General features: G+C 40.8%; 2 protein-coding genes across 3 annotated transcripts in view; one reads left to right on the top strand and one right to left on the bottom strand.

Moving 5' to 3' along the window:
• The window catches only part of PLEKHA7 (pleckstrin homology domain containing A7), a 144,777-nt gene extending 142,484 nt beyond the window's left edge, over positions 1 to 2,293 (top strand). For both annotated transcript variants that reach the window (XM_059474286.1, XM_059474284.1), the window contains one exon: positions 752 to 2,293. In XM_059474286.1, the coding sequence (XP_059330269.1) occupies positions 752 to 774 (23 nt within the window). In that variant the 3' untranslated portion in view covers positions 775 to 2,293. The remainder of the gene's footprint in view (positions 1 to 751) is intronic.
• A 5,619-nt stretch (positions 2,294 to 7,912) lies between these two features.
• Positions 7,913 to 13,530, bottom strand: C6H11orf58 (chromosome 6 C11orf58 homolog). Its single transcript, XM_059474329.1, has 5 exons — positions 13,371 to 13,530; positions 13,105 to 13,185; positions 11,853 to 11,913; positions 10,195 to 10,304; positions 7,913 to 9,425 (listed from the first exon to the last, which is right to left on the bottom strand). Exons 1-5 carry the CDS (start codon positions 13,428 to 13,430, stop codon positions 9,216 to 9,218), a joined length of 522 nt encoding a protein of 173 aa, XP_059330312.1. The 5' UTR covers positions 13,431 to 13,530; the 3' UTR covers positions 7,913 to 9,215.
• Positions 13,531 to 22,315: the final 8,785 nt, after the last annotated feature.

Below are 22,315 nucleotides of genomic sequence, written 5' to 3'. Positions count from 1 at the left end.
TGTTAACAGAAGATTGGGTTTGTCTCTGGTTAGGTTGTTTTGCCACTTCAGGTATTAAAATCATGATAATTTTTTTGTCCTTGCAAAGAAACATCTGTATTTCTGTCTCTTCTCAGTAGGATTTGCAGAGATTTCCCTGTTTGAAATTGGAAGTAGGAAAAGGCGTAAATATTGTATGCAACTGTTGAGTGTGCCCCTAGTTAAGACACTTGCTATGCATCCATATTTATTATGGATACATATTATTCTTACCCTTCTGATTTTCTTTGGCTTAATTTTATTGCCTGAAATTGAACAAGAAAATAAAGCAGAGATGAAGTAGTAAAGAGGGTTGCTTGAGTAACTCAAATAATTGTACAGTGCCAGAGACTCGAGCAGGGAGCTGGGGCTGACCTTCAGGGGTCCCTTCCTACCCAAACCATTCTGTGATTGCAGACTGACTTAAAAACATGTCTAGCACATGTCTATACAAATATATACTCATAGATATACAGTTACAGATGTATATTTATATAAAGTTACATTTTCTTCAGAAAAAGAAAGTAGTTGTGATGCGCTGGGGACACAGGAGCTTGAGCATCAGTGGCATCGTGAGACAATTGTTGGCTTAACGTGTCTGTATGAATTGTTCCTGCTGTCAAACTGCAAAAGGCTTAAAAAAAAGAAGTTCCCAGCAATTTCTTACTGCTTGGCATTGGCATTGGCTGACTCCCTTCAATATTTAACCATGTTTTATTTTCCTTCACACCAGCCAAAGCAGTAAGTGAGCACTGACGCGAGACTGGAGGCAAATCCCGCTTTGTGACGCTGCGTGGAGGACAGAGGAGATTCTTCTCCAGGTTTCTGTGGAGATACTCATTGGCTGGTGACCCCTTCTTCTGGAAAGACATTCAGAGAATGATAGGGGGATTTTCTATGAAAATGAAGAGAACTGCAGATAATTTTTTATTTACTTCAGTTTAGTTCACACTTTTTATACGAATAAACGGCACTTTTAATAAACTCTGTAAAATACTGACAATGTATTTTTAGAACAGTGTATTTTAGGTTTTTTTTAATCAAGGGCTGAATTCATTTTAAAAGACACTTCTTGCATAGATACTAAAAGATGCTGTTACTTCCCCCTCAGGCTCAGATGCACATCATAAAGTTTTATGAGAAAAACCCTGCAAATTTGAACAAAACTAGAAGCACATTGTTAGGGTATGGATAGAGCTAACACGGGTGACATGTTTGGTGAAAGGGTGTTTCAGATGGAATATTTTTGTAGAGTTGATCACCCACCCTTTTGCCCATTAAATAATCCATTGCAAAAACTGTTAGCTTGAATTTCTAAATATTAGTAACCACTGTATAGCTGAAATTTCCCAAGAAAGCCATAACAGAAGCCAGTTTTAAGTCCCTTTTTTTATGATCCCAGATGATTAACTTAGTGGTATCAATCCACAGTTTGTTAGGTTGCCCTTGAAAGTAGTGCTGCCCCCTCTATAACAAACAGCTAACAAAATTTTTTTTGGAAGTTGAGATGTGAAAGAAGATGATTTTTAATTAAAATATGTGAAGTAAGCAATAAACAATTACAATGTGTCATTTGGCTAGTAAATATATATTTTCTTCTGATATTTTTTCAATAGACATTACAATATGATGTACTGACTAGTATTTATCCTAGAAACATATCATAACTGATGGAATGTGGCACCTGCTAATTTCCTGTGTATGTTCACCTGGTGCTTATCTTTGCCAAACTTTGAAATTCTGTGCTGTACTTACACATAGGGCAAAGGGTGAGCGGGTTGAAATAAGGAGAAAATAAGACTAAATGTATTGCTGCAACTATACTTTAAAAAAACCTGTGTATGCATTGAATGCAAGACATGCAAAAACTTCCCAATGTTATGTAATTAGTAGCTGAGTTCAGCTCTGGATGAGAAATAACTGAGAAATACTTCTGCAGTATTTTGTGAAACCACTAACTTGTCTATTCGCTGTATTCAACTAGTAGCTAAAAACCCCTTGGAGCTGACCTTTGTGTTTCAGACTTTAAGACAAATCATCATATATTAACACTATACTCAGAAATATTCTTAAAAGTATATATTTAGCTAATGCAATCTATTTTACCTCAATACTGCCAGTATCAACTTCAAAACCTTTTGCCAAAATAATGATTTATTTTTGCCTTTATAAAAAGTTTTGAAAGCATAAATGAATATTTTGCAAGAAAACATTAATTTAAATAAAATGTAACCGTTTGGAAAATGGTATATGTACAGATTAAAATATTAACATAACTGCCTCCTATTGCCTCTGTCTTGTCTGCTCTCTTATCAGTTTCCAGCTAGTTGGAAATGCGGAGTCATTTGTGCTTTTATCACATTTTGCTCTTCTTTGGTTCAAATCCCATTGAAGTTCCCCAATTTTGCAGTTATTTTACTGCTATTTGAATCAGACTCTTTCTACACCAATTCTGCGTTTTGATGATGATTATTATTAGTTTTTTTGTTTTGTTTTTAGAAATGTTTTCTAAGCAATTGATGAAATCTGTCTTTATTCTTGAAAAGCAAGTGGGATGTTGGCTGAGGGGAAGGTGGTGGGCACTGGCAAAGCTGCAGCTCACTGGCAGTGTTGGACTTTGCAGCAATTCCCTCAAAAGACACCCAAGTTGATGGAGAGCACTGGACATGTTGAATTCTTCTGAAAAAAAAACTATTAAAAGTGTTTCTGTGGCTTAGTGTTGACTGCACAAACTCGAGGGTGAGTGTTTGGGGCTGTGAGTCCTTGGCTTTTGGATATGAGTGGCAGAAATTGGGAGCTGAGCTGCTGTAGGATGTGCTCATCCTGTTTTTCTGGGACACAACAAGGCAATGAAGGGAAAGGAGCAGAGGCAGTGCTGCTCTGCAGGATGGGACAGGTGCTCATTCTTTTTTCTTTGATCACACACACAGAATCTGCTCATTCAAGTTTGTGTGGAAGAGAAGGATTTTGCCCTAAACAGTTACATCATTAACATTTTCAACAAAACCAGTCTTGATTGAAAGATTTTGGTCATGTCCCTAGTTAATATCATATTTGGGAAAAAATTTATAGGGTAATTTTTCTTCCAAAACTTTTTGTTGAATATGTGAAATGCTGCTCTTAATGACCATCTTTTGTAAGGATGGGTGTAGTTTTTAAATAGAAATAACTAGTTTTCCTATGCATAGAGTATTTAGTTTGGGTCAATTTCCTTTCTCAGTTCTGTTTCTTTTCATCTAATGCTCTTTTCAGGGTGTTACAAGCACTTTCTAATATTAAAAGTAAAAAAAAAATTATGTGAACTTGCAGATCAATATAATTTTGGTCAGAAAGTGGACTTTTTTCCCCTCTGCCTATTGAACAGTAAAGTGTTTGGGACTAATTGAACTCACTCATTAGAAAACAGTGTCAGTTCTTTTGATTGTGCTGGTTTTTAATTAGTGTTTTGTAATGTTATACCAAGCAAAAATTTTGCAGGCTGAATTCTCTTCCCATATACATCTGTTTCCAATTTCTTCAGCTGAAGTTATTAAATGTTTACTGCCCAGCTGCATTTATAAAAGTACAGCCTGATAGCTGTAAGTGGCACCTCTTTCACCTTTCTGGACGTGCACAATAGCCTCCAGCCCTGGTTTTCACTATTGTTTTTAAGTTTGTGTGGTTGCTGGGCTGCAAGGACTCCTGCTGAGCTGTAGCATTGTTTGTCTTTGTGCACCTGTGTTATGCTGTTTGTTTTAAAGGACTGGGCAGGTAAGCAGTACTTAGAGACATCCAGGCTGTTTTGGAACACTTGGGAAGGAAAAAACCACACCACCGACAAGAACAAGCCCCCACAAACAAGCCCCACCAGAAGTAGATACAAAGGTTTTTCAGGAAGCTACTGAGGCATTCTCTTCTGGAAAGTATCTTAGGTGTGGAAGGAAAAGCTGCTGAAGGATTCTACTAAAGTTGTGTGCTGCTACTTCAAAAAGCTCTTAAAGCCCATCAGGGTGGTTGGCTTGGATACCCCACAGCCTTTGGAGGGAGGGGTTGGTGTTCTGAGAAGGCAGAGCACTCCCAACCCATTCTGGTACTCACACCATTATTTTTCCCCCTGCACCATTTACTCCTCTGACTTCCAGATCTTCAAATATATATATATATATATGTGTATATATATATATGTTTTTATATCAGCATCTGCTCCCCTCTAGAAAACCACTTATTTCCCAGGTGTCTTAGCAATTAACTTCTGGATGTTCTATGAAGGAAAGACCAGATTTACCTAGTGTCAAAACTTAGAAGATGCAGAAGGCAGGATGTGATGTTACCCGTCTGATTTATGTCTGTCTGTGGGTATTTTAAAGTGTTTGCTTTGTGCTGTGTGTGTCTGTGTGCCCATGTACTGTGTGATTATAAAAAGAACAAAGCCGTGCACAAGAAAAACATGAAAAAATCGCTGTATTTTCCACACCTGGTTAAGATTCCCATTGGTTATTTGGCTGTATTCAAAAGGCTAAGATTTTTATTGCTCTACCAGCAAAAGCAACCTTTCTTCATAGTGGAGCAGTACAAAGAAAGAGCACAAAAAATCCCCACATCACAGTGCCTGAAATTCTGTTTGAACAACTGTATTGATTGGGTCTGACCCCTTTACATTTTTTTCCCCATTATTTGAAAAGGTGCATCTAACTGCAGCTGAATTGAACCAACCGCAATGAACTTTCCATGAAAACTTCTTGAGATATTTCTTTAGTTCAAAGCTCTGGAATTTTAAAGAGCATTTTTAATACAAGTCTGTTGAGGTATCCTGTGCAACAACCACACTTGGAATGTTAAACTACAGGTAAATGTAAGAAGGAGGTAAGATTATAAAAGCTGCCGTGAAATTGCTGGGAGATGGTGGAATAACTTCAAGTGCTAATTATAAAGTAAATAAAACCAGAAAGTATTGAATATGTGTAAAAAGTGCACATAGAAAGTATATGCACATTTGAGCACTGTTGACTTGTTATTTATATGCCAGTGCTCCTGGTTGCCTTACAGAGAATGGAAAACAGCCTCCAAAGAAAACAGAACTGGCATTTTTGGAGCCGCTGTTGGTGAAATTGTGTTACCAGATGTAAGCCTGAAGGACAATCATGTTTTCCTGAATCCTCTTACCAGGAGCTGTTAGCATAAGGAAGCACTAAAAGAAAGAAGAGATTAAGAAGTCAAAGGTGAGTGAGATTGTAGAAAATCATGGCAGAGATGTATCTGCAAGCAAGGTGTAAGAGGCTGAAGGTGAGGGTGGAGAGCAGGCTGGTGGTGGGAAATGAGAGGTGGTAAAAAGATGCAAAGAGCTCAAATGCATAGACTTGGACAGCAGCAAAATGCTTCTGTGAAAGGACTTGGCCTAAATTGCAGTGGAGAAGGTTGGAAGGAATGGCTGGAAATGAGAATGTTTCCTAACACCTTGTGAAAGAATTAAACAAGGGAGTGGGATGTTCATGGTAGAAGTGGATGAAGTAGAATCAATGATGACATCAGAGCAGTGTTTTGGTAGCATGACATTGTCTTTCCTATTGCCAGTTGCTGTGCTTTTTTCTTAGACAGCTTCTAAAGTTCTTTTCAGTCTTGTCTTTTAATATTTCTTCACTGGATCTTCATATGGACACCATAAATCGTACTGGGTTTGGATAGATAATAGCACAAGTTGTGTGAGCTCCTTCTGCACCTGCACATCAAAACTAACTCAAATGGGTTAAATCACCAAGTATTGTGTTTCTTTAATGCTGTGCAATAACTAAGGAAACTCACTTCCCATCACAGTGTTGTACACCTCTTGCACCAAGATATTTTTCTCAGTAAAAGTGCAGAGGTAACAGGCTTAAAAGCAAACAAAACCAGCTTTTGCTCTGTCCCTTCAGTTGAGGGTGCCTTGACACATGGTCCCTTCTCTTAATCCCCTGACAGCTTCCAAGAGACTGATGCAAAGAACTGTGCCAGGCTTTGATTATGAGATATTGCACTGCCACTTATTCTCTTTGTCTCCTGCAGTTTACAGAGGCAGCTTCAGTGCATAATTTAATCCCTGTACTGGGGACTGTAGCAAATCCACGGAGATTTCTACCAAGCGTCCTCTCTGGCATCAGAACAACATGTGCACATCGTCTTTGATGTGAATTCCCCAACCAGAGCCTTAGAGGGACCTATAGCTTTGAAGCTGGCCTATAAATTGTGCTTTCAGGAATCAAGTTGCCAGCCTCCTCTTCAGGAAGAAAGGGAGAGTAAACTGCAAAGCAGTTGCAAGAAACTACAGGGCAACTTACAGATCTGGTTTCCTTGGCCTCGGAGAATTCCTGTAGGATGCTGAGAATCCCTTTTTACCTGGCTTAGAAGCACCCTCTGTGGAGACTGCCAGACCCATGGGCACTGGGGCTGTGATGGAGCTCACTGGAGGGTTCCTGGTTCCAAGGAAGGGGAACAGGCACACCAGTGCATTTGACCTTGTTCAGGTGCTTTCAATCTTCCAAAGCCAAGTGCTGAGAATGCACCTGAATTGCTCTTTGTGTGTGCAAATTTTCAGTGTGGTTTAGAAACAGATGAAAACTTAGCAGATGTGATGGCTGTTCTGTGACAAATCTCTGTGGCCTAACTTCAGTCCTTCTCTGAGGTGTAGGAGAACAGGCAGACTTCTGCCTTTCTATTGAGATGGAAAACTAGTCTTTGAGTTGAGGAGTTTCAGTGGACAAGTCTTGTTTTAACAGACAAATGCAGTTGCCCTTCTTGTTAGTCAGTGTCTGCTTATGACATGTTCTGCTGTTATCTCTGGTAGCTCCTTCCATACCAACTTGAAAAAGCAAAGGGCTGGCTGGAGTCAACCAAGACATGGACTTTGACTTTTCCTGTGTTCCCTGTCTCCATTGCGCTGAAACCATCCTGCTCCTACCCATGCCACTGCTGCTGATACTGTTGGAGCAAATGTTGCTAAAACTGACTCCTGAATTGAAACATTCACTGAGCTAAATCAGCCTTTCATGGTACATTGGGAGAAGCTTATGTTGCTTCATCGATCAGTCTGCAAGTTCTTAGAATGTTTATAAATGTTAGGCAGAAACAGACAAGACTATGTAGAATAACTCTTCCTACTTTGAGCAGGTGAGTCTTAGGTCAGCATAACAGATGTTACCCCAAATCTCATCAGATGTTCATATTTGGTGTTCTGCTTTTGGTGATGAAAGTTCTGCAGATTTTTTTCTTTTTTTCCCCAGTCAGAGCTGCATCTAGAATAGTTTAATTTCAGTTCATTTTTTTATCTTTGTGTGTTCTGTTTATTTATAACTGAAACTGATGGCCTAATCAGGGAGGCAAGAGGCTGAGTGGAAGAGCCCCTCATTTTGTCTGTCAGTAGAGAGCTGTGCAGGGCTGGCCAGCTGGATCTGCTTTTCCTGGGTCTTTCCAGATCCCACCACGAATCTCTGCATGGCTGCATGCTGGTGGGAGAGCTCAGAGAGCAGCACTGCTGGGACAGAGAAGGCAGAGAGGTGAGTGGCAGCCACAGCTAAAGAATTTCAACAGTGAAATGCTGGGGTTTGAGTTTAGCTTGAGCGTCTAACCAGGAAAACCTGGAATTGGTCTGTTAGGAAAGTGATCAGCTGATCTCTTAGGGAGATCTCACTCTCTTTCCTAGAAATAGAGCACCTTTCCTAAGTCATGGTGAGGTTTTCTCTCTTCACAATGCACAAGCTACTTAAATTTTTTCCCAATGTATTAGAAGCTTGCAGTATGGGGAAAACAGAAAAATCTACATAAATCAAGTACAAATGATTGACCTTTAGTGGCTGCTGGAACATGGTTCTTAAAATGGAATGAGTGGAAGAGGTTGTATTAAATGCAGATGTAGTCAAACACAGTAATCAAAATCTACACTCGGTTTCTATTTACAATATTACTTTTATTTTTTCCATACTTATTCCAAGTCCTCCCCCAGTAGCTGATGCTGCAATGTTTACATTCAACTAGGCAATGATAGTTCAAACTGCTGCTTTCCTTCAGCCCACTGGCTTGGAAATGTTGTCTGCACATCAGGAATTGCAGCACCTGGAGTGTCCCCTGGAACACTGCTGTGGGGGTACCCGAGGTACAGGGCAGATGTCCTGCTCTCCCAGCCAGGAGAGGCAGGTGATCTGTCTGACATACTAAGAGGAAAAAAAGTCTAAAAAGCTCTGGTATTTTATTCATTACATGAATGCAATGACTTTGCAGAGGAATGGATGTGTTTAACTCTTGCTGGGAGGAGTTGCTGAACTCCTGGCTTTCTAGGCATATCAGCTGGGCTTGACAGCTACAGCCTTGTGCTAATTGACTCAGAGCTCCAAGTGATGCATGTGCAGGGAGAAAAGGAAGAAGGGCTCGCATACTTAACTCTTTATTCTATATTTTAAAAAAGCTAAAATGATTTGTATATCCTTTTCATTATCAAAGTATACTTTCTCTTTCAAAGTAAACTGGTTTCTCTGGGAGGTGTTATTTTTAATAACAGCTCAGTGCTCTAGCCAGGAACCAGTAATTCAAAAAAATCACTCTTTTCTACTGAAAGGTAGAAACAACTACAGCTCCTCCCCCTCGTTAGAAAGCCAAAGAAGCAATTAGAGCCTTCTGCTGTATTACTCTTTTCTAAAACATATTCTCTATGCAACTGCTGTAGGACTTCAGATGGGTACAGTGATCAATGCTGTCACAAAAGTGAGCAATTTCTCCTCAGCCCTGCCAACACTAGCATCTATAGACAAAATCATTGTTTAAAGCTCTAGTACATCACAGAATAATGCTGATATTGGTATTTTACAACTAATGCAACATCACGTAATTCACATGTAATCTTAATAGTCAAAAATTCAAGACTGGGGCACTAACTGAATAAACCACTAACATGAAGCTTCCTTATCTGGCATGGAATAAGGGAAGGGATAGTTCAGATAACATTGTAAAGATTGGGCAGGAACAAAACAAATTTATTTCTACATCCAGGATTTTATAGACTTTACAAAAACCAGTAATATCACTGCGCCCATAAAAATGTTATCCATGGCAACAGAAAGCAAATACTACTTTTTGTCATCTAACAGGGTCTTTTTAAAATCAAAATACAAAGATCTGTGCTGTAGCAGTCCTCCACTTTGCACTGTAACAATAAGGCTTACTGTACTTTAAATACAAAGCTGTTACATCTGCAGTTATGAACCACTGGCTTTCACAAACATCATTTTATAGTTGCTTTTTGATTCTTTTTTGTTTTCTGGAACCTCAGCTTCCTCATGTTTTTCAGTAGCTTGTAGCTCCTCTGCAGACTCCTCTTGCTCTGAATCAGAGCCACTTTCAGAATCATCTGAACTCTCATCAGAGGAGTGTCCAGCTGCCTCCTCTTCTGGTTCATCTCCCTGAAACTGTAAATTCAGATTATGAGAGAGATAAAATACTATTTCCTGGAAACTCCACTGCAGCCTTTAAAATTTCCCAGTGAGATTGTTTCACTTAATGGCCTCTTTCATTTTGGTACTAAAATGGGTCATGTTGCTAAACAGAGGCCCATAAGACACAAACTATTAGACAGAAAGCAGCTCCCTGAAGTGGTTAATCATGCCAGCTGTGACATGAATTCATCAGCCACTGGTTTATTTAGTTACAGCAGAAATCCTAAAGACACCATTCAGTGAGTCTGAAGTTGCAGATCACATCAGTAATTCCAGTATTGACACTGGAATATTTGTCACAGAGTGACACAATGTAACTAAAGGCTAGGCCATCCAGAATTCACATTTGTGACTGATCTCTGAAAGATCACTTAGCAAACTGCAGCATGAGGAATACTGAAGTAATCCAATGATACTGCTAACAACAATGCAGATGGTTATCCTGCCTGCTTATGTATTCCTCAGCAACACCCTGATTTAATATATTAAAACTGTCACTCTGTGCCCTAATCAGACTGCTCTGGAACAGAGGTCTTCATTTCTCAGAAGAATGAGAAACAATGAGAAGCATCTCTCATTGATAAGCACCTAAATGACCACCACAGTGTACACAAACAGCAGCCACGTGGCTGCAGTAAGTCTGTCCTTTAACCCAAACCATGGAAGTCTGCATGGATTTTTAAAGCCAGAACCCCCTTGTGTCAGTGAAGTGAAAGGCAAATCCCTGAAATGAACTGAGTACCTCGCTGAAGCCCAGCCCGCAGTGGCGCCGGTTCCGCCCCGACATGGTGCTGTCCATGCTCTGCTGGTACTGAGACTCCAACTCCTCGTTCATCTTCTTGTCTTCTTCCCCTGCATTGTCCAGGGTACTTTGGTTATGGTTATTCAAATTAACAGAGACACCAAATTACAGGAAGTCACATTTTCAAAGGCAAGAAGTTCAAATGCAACCATTCTAAACTAGGACCCAGTATTCCTGCACACAAACCATCAGACTTTAAAGCAACAATACCAAGGGTGCAAGCAGGATGGCTTGGATACAAAGAGGGCTGGGAAGTTCCTGAGACCTGATGCATTCCACAGTTGCACTATGCAGTGTTATGTTCTACAGAACAAGGTAAATGTAATCAGTGTGAGTTCTCTGTGCTTCCAGCCAATACTGCAACATGCCCCAGCAAGGAGAAACTTTGTGACCTTCACTACATAACATGGGATTACTGTGATGAAATCATCCCTCAGATATAGCATCATGCCTTGGGACAATAGCACCACTCTTGTTTATGTATCTGAAACTGTTTCATGCATCCCAAATTACAAGGAGCAGTTACTACAGCTCTGCACTTTTCCATCCTTAGCTATTAGCAGAAAAACTTAATTTTCATGAGCTATTTCTATAACCCCTTTATTTACTTGAGTAAGTGGTCTAAAATAGTGAAGGATCCTATGTACTTGGAAAAGGTAAGAATCTCTAATTCTCCCCTACAACACTAGCTTTTAATTTGTATCTCTGTGAAGCTGAAAGGTTCTATTGCAAATCCACACTTCCTGATTTGGAAATTAGAGCTGTATGTTATTGTAAAAGGACAAGAACTGTATGTTAGACAAAGAAGTGTTAAACCCCCTGGCATTTTAACTTCTTGCTATTAACAAATGAGTACTGATTCTGTATGACTTCAAGGAGAAGCATCACTTTCTTTCTAGAAATTCAGGTATGAAGGAGTGATTCTCAGTCTCTGTAAGCTAAGAGCAGCAGCACCTGGAACCAATCCTCAGGCTTATTTTGGCCCATAGATAATTTTTCATCACATGACAAATGATCAGTAGAAGGCATCAGGGAAAGTTTTCTGGAATATGAGGGAAAGTTTTCTGGAGTGCTGACAGCTGCTATTCCACAAGGCTTTATCAAGGCTTCTCTCAGGCAGTGCAGTCCAACCCAGCTTGGTGCCATGTATCTTGACTTCCTAAGAAAGCATGATAAGGAGTTACCATGGTCCTACAGGACATCCAATTATTGCTGATTGCCTTGATCTTGCAGATGACCTTGCACCTTTTACGTCTTTGCTTTACAGCTTTTCCCTCATTGCTTTAGGGCAGAGATCTTTCTATTCAATAGGTAACCAGGTCAGGGACAAATCAACACCTGTTCTTTTCTATGTACATAGTTTGGATCTCCTGGCACACACTGGACTTTAAAAGGCAAGTGAGTGCAGTCACAGAAACCATTTGTCAGTAATCTGACAGAAATAAGGAACTTCTACAACTCCACAGCCTGACCTATCTGCAGCTGCAGCCACGAATCTTGAAATCCTTCCCTGCCATACCTACCAAGCTCAGAGCACTGGAATGTTCCTAAATAAGGGTTAGATTTCCAGCTTTGTATCAGCTGTTGGATAAACTGACCTGTCCTGAAGTGAGAGGTTGATCTGTGGTCTCCGATAACAAGGCGGCCAGTATGTTCTTTCTAAAAGAAAAGGCAGTTTGTTTTGGAGCTTTAGGGTGCACTGACAGCTCTGCCAACATCCTGGACATCTTGAATGGAAAAGGTTCCCTGTCAAACCCTGCCACCCAACTGCAGGACTGGAAGCTTTCCTAGCTAAGAGCTGCTGCCTCTAGGTAAGCTTGTTTCATCTTTCTTTTGCTGAATTTCCTGAAAAAGAAACCCCAGCAACTACACACTCTTTGCTCTTCCCAGACCCCAGAGATGGTTCTATTTCACCCTGTTTCTTGCCACTGGTACAAAAATTATACTAATGATGCTAGACAGATGTGTACTCAGGTTCTGATCATTTACCCTTTCTCTGACACTCTGCAACAGTTCAGGCCTTGCATCTTATGATGATCCCACTTTCAGACTGCTCACAGTGTCAGGTAAGCCCTTCACAGTAATGATTAATTTATTGGCTCAGTAGTTGCTCATTAGCAAATGTGTCCCAGTAGGCAGGAACTGGCATTACACAGCAAGCAGCATTGAGTACCCAAGCAGACATTAAGATTAGTGGTAGTGGGATGCTTTAATGGGGCACTGTATCCCCATCCACTACAGTCCTAACTTGCACCTCTTTAACACAGTTAGCTATTTTAGCTTACAAAATTACTGTATTCAAGCAAAATAAGTTACTACAGGTAAAAATGGGTTTTTCTGAAGTAAGTAAAAGTGCAATACTAAACCACCATTTTATACATGAAAAAATCATTATTGCATTTAACCAGTTTTGCAGCAAGCATAATAGAAATTTAGTTTTAGCGTATTTTCTCTTTCAAAATATTCCCTAGGTTTACTACTTTAGTGGTTTAGTCTTTAAACTACCACTCTTTTAAAAGTTTTTCCAGTGACAGAGAAATTTACAGACCTAGCAGGTAAGTTTGTTAATTTGTAATAAGGCCTGTCTCTCGGAAGCGTCACCAAGTAATTTCACGAGCCGGTGTGAAAGCATTTAAGGCGCGGGGTGGGGATGAAGCTGCGGCGCAGGACTCGACAACTTCCGAGCGCGGTTTTGTGTAACACGGCTGCTGCTACAACAGCGGTGAAACCCAAATGCTCCTAGAGGAGACCCCAAAGCCCGGCAGCTCTGGGTTGTTGTCGCTTTGCTCAGATCGCCCCGCAGAGCCCCGCTCCCCGTGCCCGCCCTCATGGGCGGCGCGGCGGCCTCACCTTCGCGGCGCCCATCAGCCGCAGGAACTTCTGCTTCCGCTCCTCGTTGCCCAGGTCCGCCGCCTCCCAGCTGCTGGAGCCCTGCGGGAGCACACGCTCACTGCGCCCGCCCGCCCCGAGCGGCCCCTCCGCCCCGCCGCAGCCCGCCCGGCCGGCCGCGGCCTGCCCGCGTCCCGCCGGGGGCTCCGCCGCCGAGCCGCGGCCCTGCCGCCGCCCCCCGCGCCGCCAACCCCCTCCCGCCGCGCCGCCGCCCCGCGCCCGGTTACATCGGGGGAGGCCGCTCGCTTGAGGCCGTGGTGGCTCTGGGACTCCCTGGCGGAGCTCATGGCCGGGCTGCCTGACCGGGCCGCGCTGCCGCCTTCCTGTCGGAGCCTCTCCCGCGGGGGCGGGCGCGGGGCGCGCCGGGACCGGTAGTTCCGGGCGGGCGGGCGGCGGCGCGGAGCGGGCGGGCGCGGACTACGTGTCCCAGAGGCCTCCGCGACCTTGACGGCAGGGCCGGGCCCCGCCTCGGGGCGGTGCTACCGGGAGACGGGTGCCGGCACTTCCCGGCGCTTCCCGCTTCTGTCGGCGCTCGGGAGCGGGAATGGCGGAGAGTGGGGACCCTGCCCGCTGCACGGCCCGCTTCAGTGCCCGCCGGTCCCTCCTCGTGTGCCCCGCCCGGAGCGCTGTGTGCGCAGCTCCCGGTGTTGCCATGATCCCCTCAGGGCCTCTGGCTGTTTGCCGCCGCTGCTGTTCGTCACCCCCACACGTGTGCCGAACACACATTGAGGCACTGTCCCCACATTTATCACATCTCAAAGCGGGTGCCGCGAAGGGGATGCCAGACTCTTCACGGTGGTGCAGGACGAGGAGCAATGGCCATAAACAAAAAGTTCCTCTTCAACATGAGCAGAAATTTCCTTACACTGATGCTGGCAGAGCACTGGAACAGGCTGCCCAGGGAATCTCCCATCTCTGGAGACGTTTAAAACAAAGCTGTGCTTTTTTTTTTTTTTTTTTTTTTGACGAAGAGTTAAAGTTTGTGTCTTAATCTCTTTTTGAGCAGATTAGATCCATTGCAACCCAAACTATGATTATCATATATATGGTATGAAATATGATATGTAGAATATAATAATTTCCACTGGCTGTTTATACAGAATTGCACTAGGATATTGATGTTTTATTTCGTGTTTGTGTTACTGCTCTGCTTCAGTGTGCAAAATCAATCAGAAAGGCACGGTTGTTATATTTGCTTTCTACAGCTTCTGTGGTTCTTGTTTATATTCTTGTTTAACAATGTTCTTGTTTAACAGTGATAAATGAGCAGAAACAATAACTAATTTAAGAAAATAATGTATTTGCATCTTTAACCTCATTTCATGTATTTAAATGTACAGACTATTATATAGAGACTGTAGTAATGGATTAATTTGAACTTCAGCATTTAAAAATTGTTTCTAACAAGAGGAGTAAAATTACAAAAAAACCCTGAAAATTATATTACTTTGTTAATTAAAAACTCCCTTTTTAGTAATATCTAGCAGTCTTTTTAGTCTGTTTAACTTAATAAGAAGTGTGGTAATCTAATACCAGTGAAACTGTAGTTTTCTAATTTTTTTTTAAGTTTAGTTGTTATTAGTGTTTCTTTACTATTTTGCTTAAAGTTCTGTATCTCAATAAAAAAACAAGGGTGAAATTTGAACTTCATGGCTATATTTTCCTTGTGGGACAAACAGAGAAGGTTTGTCCTTGGGGAAAAAGGTGTAAAAATAAGACTGGTTAAATCAGTTATTATAAACATATCTTAGTTGTGGCTTATTGTTAAGTTCGAGTCTTTTTTGGGACAACTGAAACGAAATAATGTTTATGTGTCTGACCAATGGTTCGTTAATTTGGGGGGTTTTTTGTTTATATTTTAAATAAAGATTATGATGTTGATATTTTAGTGAGAGGCTTTTACTTTTTTTTTCTCCCTTGGGTTATTGCTCCCTTGTTTAAAACGCTCTGGTTTTGCAGGGAAGAGGTACCTTACCAAAGACATCCTGAACATTATATGGCAGCCATCTACCTATGGTGGGATGACTTAAAAATGGAGTCCTCTGAATGCTAAAAAAATGTGGATTCTAGTATCAGAATGGTTATGTAAAGGTTTTGCTTATCTTCCTGCAGATATTACAGATATGTCTGAGGATGTGTGACTCATGAGCTTTATATAATTACAGTAACACTAATAAATTATAAGAAAGGAGTTCTGAAAACCCTGTCATGCTGGGATTCAGTGTTATATTTGCTGCATTCTTTTGAGCAACAGAGAAATGTCATTATTCTCAGAAGAAGGGACACTGAATTTCCAAGGAGAAACATGTCTTCTCCAATCTCTGGGACTGTTCTGGAATACAAACAAAATAATAGGTAAGGAATCTGGGCAATATTTGTGAGAGTTTTGCCATAGTCTCTCTGAAGACACTGTCCTGAAGTTAACATTCAATTCACAGGGGGCAAGGTTTTGTCCTGAAGCACAGACTGGCTGTGATGCAGAAACAGAACCTCAAGCAAATGTGTAGAGGGAGGAACAATGAGGTTTCTTGTTGGTCACTAGCAGAGGCAATGAGGTAAGAGTGAGATGAGCTGAAATGACAAGTAAGGTAACAGAATTATTTGCTGTCACATACAATCGTCCCCTTGGACTTTTCAATATGTTGCTGCTGCTGCTGCTGTAGTGAGCTGCAGTGTGTGGATGGGAACCATCCATGTGGGTGCAGGGTGGGTACACACCAGCTGTTACAGGACATGCCAGAAGAATCACTTGAATGAGGAGCTTCCAAGTTTTGAAGCTCAGCAGTCTGCATTATAAAAACTTTCAGGCAGACAAAACCTTGTCAAGGAAAATAAAAAGATAGTTCTGGAATTAGGTGAAAACAATTAGATGGAATGGTATGAGGTGAAGTGCAGTGAAATAAATTGAAACCTGCTGAAAGGATACTGAAATAATGAGATCTCATTTCCTTTCATGGAAAGGGATGGATGTGGGAAAGTTGGGGACTAACAAGATCTTGTGGAAGCAGTTGCACGAGTGAAGATGCTGATATACATTCTGCGCAATTTTTTTTTATTTAATTGGGTTTTAGCTTTTTCTGTAGAGGTAGGGTAGATTAAAGTAGAACCAGATCTGACAACCAAAATAATTTCTGATAGTATAATGTGGTAAGGATGTCTTTGCCATGCAGAGACTGAGCTGGAATAATACAACTATCACATAGTGACCAAGATAGTGGTCAGCCCTGGCTTGGAAGCCATGGACAAAGGGTCGAATCTTCCCCTGGTTAGTCCTGACTCCACTCAAGACTAAGTGGCTTTTGGCAAATTATCTCGCTTTTCTGATTTATCTGTGAAATTAGGATAATATATCTGCATGCCAGCATTAAGAATTAATTATCAGTTGCAGAGTGTGTGTTCAAAGCAAAGTATAAGTGCTAAATATTAGCTGTAGAGTAATTGGACTACTGTAATTTATAATAGGCTCACTGACATTGGCTTATAAAACAGGATCAACCTCTTCTCAAGTGCTGTAGAATGTTTAATTGTTACTAATGAACTTCTGATACTCAAAGTAGCTATCACCATGAGGCAGGGAATGCTGCCAGTACCTGTCTGTGAGAAAGCTTAACAAGGAAATGAATGCCTTTTTTTTAGCTTGGAAAAAACCCAAATATGTACACATACACCCACTTTAAGTGCACAGTTTAAATTATATTATTTTTAGACAAAAAGCTTTATTTTATATCAAATAGAAGCATGACATTACCCTAACTTTTCATCTCTTTCAACCTATTTAAGCTGAAAATGCTTCCCATTTTCTGAGCAGCTTTGCTTACTACAATATGTGGAGGGTGCCACTGGGAAGAGGGGAAAATATTCTGAAAGTGTAGGAAAGAAAGTGTATATCACTGAAAGTGAGGAAAGAAACTCTTTTACTGAAATCTGACTTGCCCAGCAAACTTATTCAATGTGTTTTAATGGCTCTATGCCTGCCAAAAGTTCAATTCCAACCTCTTGTTTTCTTTTAAGGGGTTGGGAAGGAGGAGAGACAAACTGAGAGCAAACAAAGAGATGTCAACAGAAGGAGTGCTGACAAGGGAGCATCAGTTGAGCGAGGGCAGTCGTAGCTGCTAACATTTAAAAAGCCCTTTCAAGAAGTAACAAAATAAAGGATAGAGAGGTCCTCATCCTGAAATGGCTTTTATATTTCTGAACCTGTTGTAAAAGCTTTTTTAGAACACTTCCCATCTAAAACCAAAGTAGTTTCTATCATAAACAAGACAGCACATCAATACAAGGACTATCTTCACTCACTTTTATTTCAGGACTAGCAGAAAAGGCCATTATTTAATACCACAGAAAAAAGCATGGTTGCCCCTGTTCAACAAAGGAAGAAAATAAAGATTGGAGAGATTATGTCCCTGAACCTGGTCTTGTGCAGGCTTCTAGTAACCTTGCATGTATTAGGCTTCCACAAAGATTGTTTTTTAATTCCCATTTTTAACACCATAAAAGGTATGTTAAGAAGCTTTGATTTGGTACAGTCCTAGTGCACAGTTCCCAGGTAGTTTTTATATCAGTGTAGCCAGGCAAGGCCAACAATGTATTCCTCCTTGGAGTTGATATGAACCAGCTACCCCAAAATAAGGAAATAGAGTGGTTTGCTTTCTTAAGATTTTACATTGTATTAAACTGATCAGGCCTCTTCATTTACAGGGTCTGTACAGGGTACAGCATTGAAATAATGTAGCTGAGTAAAAATCATTTTTATTGCAATGAAGATACAGGTTGATATATCTCACGTCTTTCCTCCTTTTTCTTTTGTGCTTGCTAGCACATAAAAGCCCCAGCAAAGACAGGGCGTGTCACAGAAAGTGTCTGCCAAGTTCAATTATTCTACTGTGAGCCTGAATGAGGAGAAAGTCTTCAGCAATATAAAAATTAATTGTGTTTGTTTAGAGTGGAAACTCTGTAGATCCTTCCTTGGATGCATCTTCTGTTTCCTTTGGTATACTGTTTCATCCATCTGTAGTAAATCAGAATACTTTAGGGAAAAGAGAATCTTAACATTTTTATCTTTTTTATCTTAATGAATTTATCTTGAGAGTAATTTGAAGATGGTGTGAACAAACCACTGCTTAACATACTCTAGGTGAGTAACACTGCTGGAAAGGTTGAACAAAATTAACATTGTCCTTTTTTGAGTCTCTCAGTGCTGTGTAAGCCAAAGTCTTTGAAGTCTGCTGAAAAAAGGCTGTAAACAGAGTTTGTCTCTTCATATAACTGTTTCTGTTCCTAACAGCTTTGAATCTTTTATTGGATGAACAAAGAGAAATTAGAAGGAAATGTAAGTGGTATGGAAAAACTGTGACTGTTCTCCTTCCTAACCCTGTATAATTGTAGTAGTTTCTTCTCCCTAGGGACTTCAGTAACATTTGTGGAAATGGTCAGTGGAAAGGAGTAAGAAATAGCACCAGGTATCTTTATCCTGCTGGTTTCACTTGATCCTTAGAGAAATATTTTAAAGGTGTGAAAAAAACAGGTGTGCTAAAGCTCTGATGTGTCTGCACAGCTCCCAAGTCAGGGTCCTTTTTGAAAAGAAATGTTTCTCCTCAACTTTCATCATCAGTAGAGCACACAGACTTTTCATATGTACCCAGTGTCCAAATAACCTTTGAAGACTGCAGAAGATGATTTTTCCTGTCAATATCTTCACCTCCCTGGTAGAGCGACATCACAATACTGTCCCCTGCCACTGCACCAGAAGGATTTTTCCTGCTGCAAAAACAGTTTTATTAATGTGTGTCCTGACAGTATATGGTTAAAATGTGTATCACTCATTACCCCTGTTATTTAGCCAGTTTGGATGTGTTCTGTGACTTGTGTTCCTTAAAACGCAGGCAGTGTCACCTTGTCAGTGCTGATTTTTGCTCCTCTTAGCTGCTGGAAGATCTCTATTCTACAAAGGACGTACAAATACATATTTGCTTTATCCCTCTACTGTGCTCATGGGTTATTAATTGTGTTTCAGTCACAGCCTATTGGCTTTGAGTGACTGCAAGAAGCACAAAAATAAAAGAGAAATTCATTACTCTCTTTTACCTGTTTAATACCGACATCTTATTTCTTACATCAAGCCTTTAAAATTAATGTAGTGATCTTTTCAAGATCTACACTCTATTAATAAACTATAAACTATATGGCAGCACTGCCAAGAACTACTGTGCACTCTGCCTGTACTAAAGTAGACTTTACCATTTTGATATTCATACTCTTAATAATAAATGACAGTAAGTTGCAGGTGCAATACTGTAGCAATTTGTACATTTTGACTTTGAGCATGGAAATTTGCAGCTCAAGCATCAGGATATTTTTATTAATCTTAAATAATAAATTTTAAATCAATTAACCTAAGCATGAAAGAGTATGTCCACTTAATATGGTGGTATTTATGATAGGCCTGAGACTGTCATGGAATTGTGGGCAGGACAAAATCCTTTACATTAGGATAGTGCTAGTGACGTACAGGCACAGTGTGACAGGAAGAAAAATGTGCTGTTCCACTGACTTAATACCACCTTCTCTGTTTTGCTGGGGGCAAAACAGAAGCCTGTTTCTATGTAAAGTAATGCATCATTTCTAAAGCATTTGGGATCCAAAGTGGGAAGGCATAGTATAAATGCCATGTCTAATGCTGTTAATTTACTAGAATTAAGTCCTGTACAAGACTGAAGACTTTGTTTGAAGGAAAAGACAAGAAAAGCAAATGTAAGGCTGGCTGCTGGCCCTGAATAGCTTAGTGATTGCCTGGAGTGTGATACTCTGAAATGTTCCTGTATGTTGTTAAAACTGGGATGTGTATCATAAAAAATACTAGCACATATTTCACAGAAATATGTAGATAAGAAAGCACCACCTGGGGGCCATCCAGTCCTACCTCTTGCTCAGTGCAGGTCCAATTAGAGCAGGTTACACAGGGCCATCTCCAGTCAAGCTGGACTGTGTCCAAGGATGCTGATGCCACAGTGTTTCTTGGCAACTTAGCCCAGTGTTTGACCACCCTCAAGGTAATATTTTCTTCCTTATATTGCATTGGAATAGTTCAGCTTGTGTCCCTTGCCTCTTGTCATGTCCCTGTGCACCTCTGCAAGGAGCCTTGTTCCATCTTCCCTACACCCTCTTGTTAGGCTGCTGCAGGCAGCAATAAGCTCTCACCTTCAGCTGCTCTTCCCCAGGCTGTGCAAGCTCACAGCTTCCTGTCTATCTGGTATATCACACTGCAGTCTCCCAGTTGTCTTGCTTCACTGTTTCAGTATCTGTCTTGTCCTGGGAAGACCAGAGCTGGACATTGCTCCTGATGCAGTCTCTCAAATGCCAGGAGGAGGGAAATTACCAGCTCCCTCAACCTGCCGGCAGCGCTTCTCTTAAAACAGCCTGGGATGCTGTTGGCTGCCTTTGCTGCCAGGGCACACTGCTGGCTCATGCTCACTTTGTCCACAGGGACCTCCAGGTTTTTTCCCTGCAAATAGGCTTTCTAGCCAGTTGGCCCCCAGCCTGTACTGTTGCATGGGGTTATTCCATCTCAGAGGCAGGACTTTGCATCTTAGTGTATTGAATTGTAATTGCAGAATTCAATGTATTGAGTTATATTTTTGTGCTTGTAAGAATTAATAGCTCTGAGTTTGTCCTTTGGGAATAGCAGTGGTGTGCCTTCTGAATAGCCTAAATAATGCAGAATTATGCATAACATGACTCATTTTTGGATAGCCAGTTTAACAAAACCCCCTAAAGCTGATGATATATCAGGTACATCCTGGAATAAATAAATTACCAAATTTATACCAAAGATACCAAAGAAATCATAATAAATTACCAAAGAAAGGATAGCGAATTGTTTCCTGAAAGCTGTTAATTTTTTCAGACTAGCAATGCTTCATTTTTCTTTTGTACATTTATAAATGAAGTAGGCTGTGCTAATTTGGAGGCAAAACCAACACTACTTTGTGGCTATTCTGTTTATTGATCAACAGAATATATAATTTTTCTTGTTAGACTAATATAGTGGGGAATATTCTTATTAATGAAAGGGTTCAAACTGTACTTCATCCTAAGGATATTGAAATACCATTTAATGTTATCCAGCGTTGTCATTGCATGTTGAATGATTTTTGTGTAATGGCTGTTCATGACTTTCACGTGTACATAAATTCTCAAACTAGAAACTTATGACTTTTTTATATTGTATGTCAGTCTTTATAAAAATATTTTATAGATTTTAAGAATTTTAGAATTATAGGAGCAATTTGGTTGAAATAGTTTTAGTTTGTTTTTTTTGGACCATCATAATGAAGATGGTTTTCTTTGTGGTGCTAGAAACCCTCTTAGAGGAAACACTAATCTTTATTTATGCTTTCCCCCCCACTGTTAATTCATGTGCCTTTTTTAAGAATCTTGAAATTTGTCAGAAATGAGTCTGGGAGGATGAATTCAACAGATCTCTGTCCACGGTCTGCTGCATTTTGCTCTAAAGGGCTGTATGGCTGCAATGTTAGGAAAATTTGGTGTATTGTAAATTAAACCTCGGTGCTGCAGGCTCTCAGCTAGATGTTATCCAGAAAGCCAGCATTTCTGGTTCTGCCTGTGATTTTCAGCTGATGACCCCCTTTGCTAATGAAGCATGCAATCCTAATTTGGCATGGGCCACAGGTAGGTTGGTCCTCTCGCAGGTGAAATGTCATTTGCCACATTTTGCAGAGTATTAGTCCGAACCTATATTTGGTTGGCACCTGTGCTCCTGAACTGGCATCCCACCTTGTGAGAAGGCAGCATGCCACTCTGACAGATGGGGAGGAATGTGAGCATGCCAGCAAACCAGTGTATGCATCAAGGGGTCACATTTCTCTCCAGGAATGTTGAAATACCGGTACACGCAGAGCTTCTGTATCTGAGGCACACGTGTTTCTTGGCAACGACCAACGTTCCTGCTGAATATCTTGGCACGGGACGTAAGGAAGCTTAGTGAATTTTCATGGCTTTCATAGGGTTTCTACACCATGGGAGCCTACATATAATTTCTGCTAAGAATGGCCCTGTGAATGTAAACAGAAGAGGGAATCTATTTTGCAAATTATTCTTTCTTATTAATAGATTAAGAACTGTTAAAATGCCATCATAGCTTTCATGGATAATG

The sequence above is a fragment of the Ammospiza nelsoni genome, chromosome 6 (assembly GCF_027579445.1).
Source record: "Ammospiza nelsoni isolate bAmmNel1 chromosome 6, bAmmNel1.pri, whole genome shotgun sequence".
Lineage (NCBI taxonomy): Eukaryota > Metazoa > Chordata > Aves > Passeriformes > Passerellidae > Ammospiza > Ammospiza nelsoni.
This window is presented reverse-complemented; position numbering and strand designations above follow the sequence as displayed.

Coding starts and splice junctions, on each gene's coding strand:
- C6H11orf58 (XM_059474329.1), bottom strand. CDS start 13,430: ATGAGCTCCGCCAGGGAGTCCCAGAGCCACCACGGCCTCAAGCGAGCG. Junction 13,186..13,370: donor AGCGAGCGGCCTCCCCCGAT/GTAACCGGGCGC, acceptor GTGCTCCCGCAG/GGCTCCAGCAGCTGGGAGGC. Junction 11,914..13,104: donor GGCTGATGGGCGCCGCGAAG/GTGAGGCCGCCG, acceptor CTTTTCTTTTAG/AAAGAACATACTGGCCGCCT.